The sequence below is a fragment of the Emydura macquarii genome, unplaced genomic scaffold (assembly GCF_026122565.2).
Source record: "Emydura macquarii macquarii isolate MOO-44397 ecotype Brisbane River unplaced genomic scaffold, CSIRO-AGI_Emac_v2 contig_1748, whole genome shotgun sequence".
NCBI classification, from domain to species: Eukaryota; Metazoa; Chordata; order Testudines; family Chelidae; genus Emydura; species Emydura macquarii.
In genome coordinates, this window is record NW_027131885.1 from 13,734 (window position 1) to 22,824 (window position 9,091).

Below are 9,091 nucleotides of genomic sequence, written 5' to 3' on the forward strand. Positions count from 1 at the left end.
TGGTAGAAGAAAAACTTTTATTGCAGCGCTGTTCACAGGGGCTGTCCGCACCTCTCCCACTGCCCCACAAGGTGGGGCCTAGAGCTGGGTACGGAAGTGCAGGCCCGTCCCCTCCATGCGGCACTGGTAATGGGCATCGAACGCCTCGCTCTGCGCCACCGTGAAATAGTTCTTCCAGTCGCCAACCTCCCCTGGGGAGGAGAGGGGGTATTAGTGGGGAGACCCCCCCACTAGCCACTGCTGCCCCTTCCACCACCAAGTGCTTCCATCCCAGCCACAGGACCCCAGCTCCAGGGAATGCCCCCATTCGTGCCATGCTAAGTCACTGATTTCCCACAATCCTTTGCCATTGCGAACACAGGACAAGACAGTCAGGAAGCATGCCACGTGGACTCATCCCAACAGTATTTACCCAGAATCCCTTGGCAGAGCGGAGAGGATATGACCATCCCCCCAGTGACACTAGGGGAGCTGATGCCAAGTGATCATGACCACCTGCAAGGGACTCTGGGTAATGAGGCATGACTCTCCTTGGGGGGGCCATTAGGCTTCACACCAAGCAGGCATTACCCACAGTGCCTTGCTCAAGTCTCCCAGGCCCTGTACCAAAGGGATACAGACCAGTGTACAGGGAACTTTCCAGTCAAAGCCAGCGGGGATGGTTACCCACAATCCCCCAGATGCTCCAACCCCCCTGTCTCCCCGCTCACCCTTGCGCATAAAGGGGCTGACGTTCTGGTCCAGGATGGTGCTGGGGACACTTCTATAGTTGGCCATGGGGTTCTCCTTCATGATCTGGAAAGACGTTTGCTGGGCGATCTTCTCCAGAACCTCTAGGGGCAGCTCCACCTCCAAGAAGTCCATGACCCTGCGGATCTCCCGGGCTGGGTACTGGTCGGGGAGAGGAATGATGACCCAACAACCTCTTGATGCCAACTGGCCAAGGGCACAGTGTTGCATATGCATTACAGGGATCCTTTGGGTCTGGTATCTACATATTAGTTCTCCAAAGACTGTCAAGTAAGGTCTTCAATGAAAGCCTGTATTGTGCTAGTCATCATAATAACTGGAAGATGTACGTATGGAAAATATGTAAAGAGTTATGCATAGATACTGAAAGTTATGTTCTCTAGGTCTGTGAGCTAAGGCAGATCACCAAAAGATGACCTGTGTACCCGTATCAGGCAGTGTGGGGGAGACTCTCATCTCATTCTGGCTAGTCGTGTGTAAATTAAGCATTGTTTGGTTCACACTGGATGCCCGTTTATGGTCTGAGCTGAATTCTAATCAGTAGATTATGGGGGCTGCAGGGAAAAACAGAACTAATAGGGTTACACTCTATCTGTGGTGAAGATGAACCCCCCCAGTTAGAACATCAGAAAGGCCATACGGGGTCAGACCAATAGTGCATCTAGCCCAGCATCTCCTACACCTGTCTTCTGACAGTGGCTGCTTCCAGATGCTTCAGAGGGAATGACCAGACTAGGGCAACTATCCAGTGATCCACCCCCTGTCGTCCACTCCCAGCTTCTGGCAGTCAGAGGTTAGGGCCACCCAGAGCATGGGGCATCGTCCCTGACCACCTTGGCAAATAGCCATTGATGGCTCCATGAACGTCTCTAATTCTTTTTTAACCCAGTTATATTTTTGGCCTTCACAACATCCTCTGACAATGAGTGCCACAGGTTGACTGCACTGCGTGAAGAAGTGCTGTCTTACGTTTTATTTTAAATCTATTAATTTAATTGGATGAGGCCTAGTTTTTGGAAGGCGTAAATAACACTTCCCTATTCACTCTCTCCATACCATTCATGATTTTATAGCCCTGTATCCCTTTCCTAATGGGTCATAACATTCTGTTCTCTTTTTTGTCCGCCCCTGCACACTGAATGGATGTTTTCACAGAACTATCCATGATGACTCCAAGATCTCTTTTTTTGAGTGATAACAGCTAATTTAGACCCCACCGTTATGTATGTATAGTTGGGGTTATGTTTTACAATATACACAACTTTGCACTTATAATTTCATCTGCCATTGTGTTGCCCAGTCACCCAGTTTCGCAAGACCCCTTTGTAACTCTTCACAGTCAGCTTTGGATTTGACTGTATTGAGTAATTTTATATGGTCTGCAGACTTTGTCACCTCATCATTTACCCCTTTTCCAGCTCTTTTATGAATATGTTGAATAGCACTCAATCAAGAACAGACCCCTGGGGGACCCTGCTGTTTACCTCTCTCCATTGTGAAAACTACCATTTATTCCTACCTTTGTTTCCTATCTTTTACCCAGTTACCAATCCAGGAGAGGACCTTCATTCTTATTCCATGTCTGTTTACTTTGCTTATGATCTTGATGAGGGATCTTGTGAAAGGCTTTCTGAGGGTATGTTTACACTGCAAAACAGTACCTGCAGCTGGTCTGTGTCAGCCAACTCTTGCTCTCAGGGCTTGGGCTGCAGGCTATACAACTGTGGTGCAGATGTTTGGGCTTGGGCAGGAGCCCGGATTCTGGGATCCTGAGGGGAAGCTTCCAGAGCCTGGCTCCAGCCTGAGCCCCACGAGCCCAAGTCAGCTACACAAGCAACCCCTGGGTATTTTATTGCAGTGTAGAAATATCATGAAAATCCAAGTGTCACGCGGGATGGCACGGGACGGGTCACACCAAGTACATTAGATCCACTGGGTCTCCTTTGTCCACGTGCCTGCTGAGACCCCCAAATAATTCTAGTAGATTGGCGAGGCATGATTTCCCTTTATAAAAGCCATGTTGACTCTTCCCCAATATATCATGTTCATCTATGTCTCTGATAATTCTGTCCTTTACTCTAGTTTCAACCAGTTTGCCTGGTGCTGAAGTTAGGCTTACCAGCCTGTAATTGCCGGGATCGCCTCTGGAGCCTCTTTTAAAAATTAGGGTGACATTAGCCATCCTCCAGTCATCTGGCACAGAAGCCTATTTAAGTGATAGGTTACTTATCACATTTAGTTGGTCTGCAATTTCATATTTGAGTTTCCTTCAGAACTCTTGGGTGACACCGTTTGGGTCTGATGGCTTCTCACTGTTTAATGGATCAGTTATTCCTTCAGTTTGTGAGGACAAGCCACCAGTCACCAGCAGATCTTTGGAGAAGAGATTTCAGCCAGAGTGGTTGAAAACGCTGTGAAAAGTACTTGGAATAAACTACCTTGTCGGAGACAGGGGAATGCCTCGTGAGTTAAATTTAGGATCTAGAAAGCAGATTATGATTTTTTAAATATGTAACCATTTTTTCCCAATATTCTCATTCAGTCACTTGACTATCTCTTGATGATACACTTATTATTGTTCTCTCTATAAATATAGCTAAGTGCTGTGATAAGCGGATCGGTGACCCAGAGCTGAATCTTACAAGCTGGTGTGTTCTGATTCTTTGGGAGCAAAGGATCTGTAAGATGCTCTGCGACTGTTCAGTGGATCAGGGCTGGAAACTCTAGAGTGACGCTCTGAGGGCTCAGGGGCTGGCATGCGCCTATCACTAACCTGGACAGAGAGAGGGAGGCCTGTGGAGGCCAGGGACAGCGGAGTCTGTGCTGTCAAAGGCTGGTGGTTTCAAGGAACTGAACCAGAGTAGGCACAGGCATGACCATCATGCTAAGGGTAGGTAATGGTGAGGTGACTCAGAACCCAGTGTGCCCCTGGGGAGCCTCGCAGTGCCTCGCCCCATGCAGCCCATCCCCTCGTTCCACGCTCACCTCTTTCATGTCCTCGTAGAAGACATAGAGGATGCAGTGATTTGACTGTTCATCCCAGTAGCGACAGACATGGTCGTACCACGAGCCCCAGGCCACTGTGGGGAGAGAGACTGAGCTGACATCGCCAAGAGTCATAGGAGGCAACCTTTGCTGTGGTCACCGTATGGATTCACACCAAGTGGTAGTTATCCAGAATCCCTTGCTCGCCTCCACCAGGTAAGGACCGGTCCGTATACCCCCACGGGGGGAACCTCAGGTCTGGAACCAATGGAGCTTCTTCTCCACGATCCCTCAGGGCCTCAGAGCCTAGGAAGGGGTGGGAGAAGGGAGGTGGAGCTGCTATGGGGCCTCTGCACCCTCCCCCCGCTACTGACATTTCCCCTCCATGAACTTCTGCAGATATTGTTCCCAGGGGCCCGGCTCCGGCTGCGTCTTGTTCATCTGGTCGAAGAAGTAATAGGAGACCACGTTATCCTTGGCGTTTCGGGCCATGTAGATCACCTAGGGAGGAGAGAGAGCTGTGGCTGCGGGTTGGGATTTAGGGGGAGCCCCGGACTGGGGCAGCAGGGACTGTGGGTCGGGAGCAAGGGGCAGCAGCCGAGCTGTTGGGTGGAGGAGGGGGTCTCTTGCCTTGCACCTATTCTCCCAGAAGGACTTGGGAACCAGCTGGAAAGGCAGGTGGGTCTTGATGACTCGGGGGGAGGGAACATTCACCAGCTGCTGCACGCCTGCAGGAGATCAGAGCAGAGGGAGCGTTGGCCGTGCGGGCAGAGCCCAGCGAGCAGGTGGCGGGGTTGCAGTCTTGCTCCCTGCCCCCAGCAGGCACTCACCTGAGGGCACTGGGGGCGGGGAGCAGATCTCCAGGAAGGGGATCCGGACGTGGGTAGGGGCTCGGGAGGCCTTTTCCACATCTCCTCGCACCAGGATCAGGTCCACAATCTCCTGCATCCACGTGGTCCCTGCCGAGGGAGAGTCACAAACAGAGAACACCCCAGCCCCCCCGTGCTCACGCCAAGGCGGCACTACCTAGAATCCTTTGCCAGAAGCAGTCGTGGGACCTTACGCTACAGCCCCCCCACTGGGAGAGGCCAGGCTGGGTAGCCAGGAGCCCCCCCAGCCAGTGCCCCTGCCCCACCTCCCACAGCTCCCCCTACTGGGAGAGGCCGAGGGCTGGAGTAGCCAGGAGCCCACCCCCTCACAGCATCCCGCCCCTCACAGTGCCCCTTGCTGGGAGAGTCTGGGGGCTGGAGTAGCCGGGAGCCCCCCCAGCTCCCCTGCGCCGCTTCCCACAGCACCCCCCTGTGATAGGCTGGGCTGGTCTCTTACCTGCCTTGGGGTAGGTGGCAATGAGGAGGTCATCAGGCCGGGCCTGGAAGTCCTCGATGGGGCCCCACTGCTGGGCAATGGGCTCCATGAGGGGGATCCCGTGGACCAGATGGAGGGGGAAACGGTGGAAGACGTCAGTGGAGTCATGCAGGGCCTTATCGTAGTCCTTTGGAGCTGCCATGGCGGGGTGGAGCCCTGCTTAGGGACCCCTTGGGATCCTGCAAGGGAGGTCCTAGCTGGGGGGAGCAGGCTGGGTGCTGGGGGTGCTGCAGGGTCCTAGCTGGGAACACAGACTGGGTTCTGGGGGTGCTGGCTCAGGGGTCCCTGGCTGAAGGTGCAGGCTGGGTCCCGTCTGATCCCATCTGAGCTATGTCTGCATCCTGTGCCACTGAGTTTCCGCACTGCACAGAACTCAGTCCAACTGAGTGAACAGTCTTTGCCTGCGGCCCAGCCCCTTGGAGCTGGCTGGTTACATGCAGATGGGTGGAACTGAGGGCAAGCTGCCAACCCCAACGGAATCTGTCCCCGGGCTTCCTGCTGTCAGCCTCCTGCACTCCTCCTCCCAGTGCCGGGCATGCCCCGCCCCCAGAGTCACACTCCCTGTGCCCCTCTTGTCCCCCCCTCACAGCCCGCCAGCAGTGACAGCCTCCACAAATGCCACGACCCCAAACATGACACCTCCTGCCTCCTCCACACAGCGATCCCCCCTCCTCTTTATATGTTCCCCTGCCCTCATGAGACCCCTGCAGCCCCCCTGGCACTTCCCCCGAAAGTGCACTCAGGTGTGTGTAGGGGGGCTGGGGGTACGGTGGCCAGCCTGCCTCATGCCCCGGTGCAGGGATTTGGGAGCTGTTCCTGTTCCGTCTCAGCCTCGCCCCTGTTAGAAATAACCAAACAGGTTGTTGCTGGGGCGGATTGGGGAGAAGGAACCCTTTACTGCCTGCTCGTTCCACCTCGACGCCGTGAGTGAGAGGGTTACTTTACAGTTCTTTTATCCATACCAGTATGTAAATGTATACATTGCCAGCAGCTCCCCATAGACCCTGTCAGGCTGGCTGGATAAGGGGGGCCCTTGAGGTGTATTCAAGAGCTCTGATTACTCCTTTCTACACCAGTCTCGTGTTGGGGGTGTCAGGCGGGCTGGCTTGACTGGGGGGTGGGGCATTTAGTATATTGTGTGACATCAGTATGGCAGAATCATAATAATTCGTGTGAGATATACCATGTCAGGTACTGTTAGAAAAGCTATAACGTGCTAAGATGATGATGTTTATGTTCATGTGTTATATGTGAGATGGAAGTTATGGATATGGTTGAGATATATGTATTTCAAATTGTGCTGTGTCTGGGTAATGTCCCAGACAGGATGGCTGCAGAGATGGCCTGCTTAATGGCCCATTAAGACATTTACAGATGCAAGGGGCCCAGGGGCAGAAGCCAGGGATATACCTGATGAGTCACCAGGACTTGCTCATGTGACTCTGGACTCCATTTTGGTTCCTGTGAAATTCCACAAGCAGCATGACAAGGGCCAAAGGACATAAAAGGCAGGTGCCCAGGATCCATTTTGTCTTCAGTCTGTCTTTCAGTCATCACCTACCTCTGGATCAACTCATCTACTGAAGCTGTGAAATAAAGGGTGAGACCCATCTAGGTACTGGATGTACACCAGAGGGACTATACAAGCCTGCAAACTCCACAATTCTACTAGAAACCTGATATATATGGACTTTCAAATCATTTGTATGTATCTGATTGCTTTAATCCTTTAACATTTCTCTTATTGTTTGTTCCTTTCTTTTTAAAATAAACCTTTAGTTTCAGTTACTAAAGGACTGGCTGGCAGCGTGGTATTTTGGGTAAGATCCAAACTTATATTGATCTGGTACTGTGGCTGACCCCCTGGGGTCAGAGGGAACCTTTTTGGTAAAGAGCATAGAGTTTAAATAACTGGTCTCTTTACTGGACCTAGTGGCTGATTGGGAGCCAGAGACTGAAATGCAGTAAAGGGGGTTGTGTGTGTTTTTATTTTAGCTTCCTGATAACCGGTTTGGGGGAATCAGAAGCACAGTTTGTGGCTGGTTGGGAAGTCTGACTTCAGTGCCACCCACCAGTGCTGGGAGAATCTGCTCTCCTTTTACAGCCTGCCCTGACCTTGGCATTATCAGATGGCTACCCTAGGCACGGAAGGGTCACAAACCCTTATTTGGTTACATTGACACCTATAAAATGAATATTAACAGCTACATGATGAATACAATTACAGCCGCCCCTGTTTGCTGTTTACAGGATTATTGCACAGAGGCAGGCACACTACCTGGAAACTTACGATCATTCTTTAAAGTGTACAATATGCAAGGGAGGGAAAGAAGGTAATGCTCTGTTCCCACCAAAGGCCTTGTGCAGGAGTGGCGATAGTTAGCTTCAGTCTCATCCCCTGTGCAGATGGCCAGGGAGGGGGGAATAGAAGAGAGATAACAGACTTTAACTAGAATTCCCAGCAATTTAGCAGAAACAAGGTTTGCCCTTGCCATGACCCCGTTCCCTGTAACTTAGGCCTGACCATTCATTCAGCTTTTAACTCTTTACTCTCCTACAACCCCATGCACTCAGGGGGCAGGAGCAGCCATTAATCCTGACCCAGCATACACTGCACTCTGACCCCCCCCCCCAGTGCTCTCCCGGGGGCACAGGGGTTATGGGGGCAGAGAGGGGTTGGGAGGAGGGCTCTGGGGCGGGTGTTATGAGGGGCCAACAGGGGATGTGGAGGGGGAGTGGGACTGGGAGGGGGATTCGGGAAGGTTTGGGGGCCCATTGACAGTGTTAGGGGCATTTGGAGGGCCATGGGGGGAGGGAATTCGGGGGGGGGGGGTTACGAAGGGACTATGGTGGCAAGGGAGGCTCTAAGAGGTGCCAGAGGAGAGGTTGGGGTGGAACTCAATGTCTGCTGGCTGTGACGTCTCTGAGGGGCTCAGAGGCTGGTGGCTCTGGCGTTCCCTGATTGGCACGGGGGACTGCTTGGGGGCTGGTATCTCTGGCCTGGCCAGGACTCTTTGTGCCGACCATCACGCTGCACTCAGTGGTTGCACCTTCTTGCCAGGCCCCAGTTCTCTCTGCCATTGGCCCTTGCACCCCTCCTTGGCCCCGTAGCACAGGACAAATGGCGCCAGTAACTTTGGAGAGCTGATGAGAACTGCCCTGGGGCACTGAGAAGAGAGGAGAGCCTTGCGCCAGGCAAGGACTCCCCAGCTCCCTGATGATGATGATCTCATTCCCTGAAAAGTGCTGGCCATAGCCCAGACACAGGGAGTTGGGCCCTGATCTGAAGAGCTGTCAAGCCACACGTCACCCACTTGCCTCGCCATCCATCCCCCACTGGCTTAGTCCTCCCCATCCCCTGTGATAATTTACAGCTCACTGAGGTGAGAGCGGCCGACATCAGATGGTGGGGCAGGCTCCTGGGGTGAAGACACCACCCATGCCCCATTCCCTGCTGCCACCCTGGCTCTCTTCCTCCCCATTGAGCTGAGGACTGGTTCCATCCTGACATAGGTCCCTGGGGGGACATGGCAGAGGGAGGATGACCGTGATCTCAGCCCAACGGTGGTCCCTCAGGATCCTGAGATGCCCGGCATGGCTATGGGTGGCTGCGACCCAGGCATCGTGATTTGCCTGGGTGATCCTGTTCTCCAGGGAAGGGCTCCTGCTTCTTGCTTCTCTCTGCTCAGAGGGGACACAGCAGACTGAGCTGCCCAACAAATCCACACCAACCTGGATTCAGTAGTGAAAGTTTATTGTGGACAAAGCATGGCGATAGCACCTGGCAGACTCCACAGTGACACTAAGACATGTCTGCCCGTGACAATGGACATGGCTCAGTGAATGCCAGGACTCTCCATTCCTCACGTGACTGCCAAAGACACTCCCCTTGAGAGCTTCTTTTATACACTGCTACCAAAAAGTTACGTGGTGCCCCTCTGACGTGATTAGATACCATCCTTTAACTTGTAGGTCGGTTCGATCAAAACAT

General features: G+C 52.9%; 1 protein-coding gene across 1 annotated transcript; it reads right to left on the reverse strand.

Moving 5' to 3' along the window:
* On the reverse strand, positions 1–5,453 carry LOC137158570 (sulfotransferase 1B1-like). Its single transcript, XM_067556371.1, has 7 exons — positions 5,062–5,453; positions 4,566–4,694; positions 4,366–4,463; positions 4,110–4,236; positions 3,736–3,830; positions 711–891; positions 1–191 (listed from the first exon to the last, which is right to left on the reverse strand). The coding sequence occupies exons 1-7, from the start codon at positions 5,240–5,242 to the stop codon at positions 79–81; spliced, it is 924 nt and encodes a 307-aa protein (XP_067412472.1). The 5' UTR covers positions 5,243–5,453; the 3' UTR covers positions 1–78.
* Between the last annotated feature and the right edge of the window lie 3,638 nt (positions 5,454–9,091).

Coding starts and splice junctions, on each gene's coding strand:
- LOC137158570 (XM_067556371.1), bottom strand. CDS start 5,242: ATGGCAGCTCCAAAGGACTACGATAAGGCCCTGCATGACTCCACTGAC. Junction 4,237..4,365: donor TCTGGGAGAATAGGTGCAAG/GCAAGAGACCCC, acceptor TCTCCTCCCTAG/GTGATCTACATGGCCCGAAA. Junction 3,831..4,109: donor GAAGTTCATGGAGGGGAAAT/GTCAGTAGCGGG, acceptor CTCTCCCCACAG/TGGCCTGGGGCTCGTGGTAC.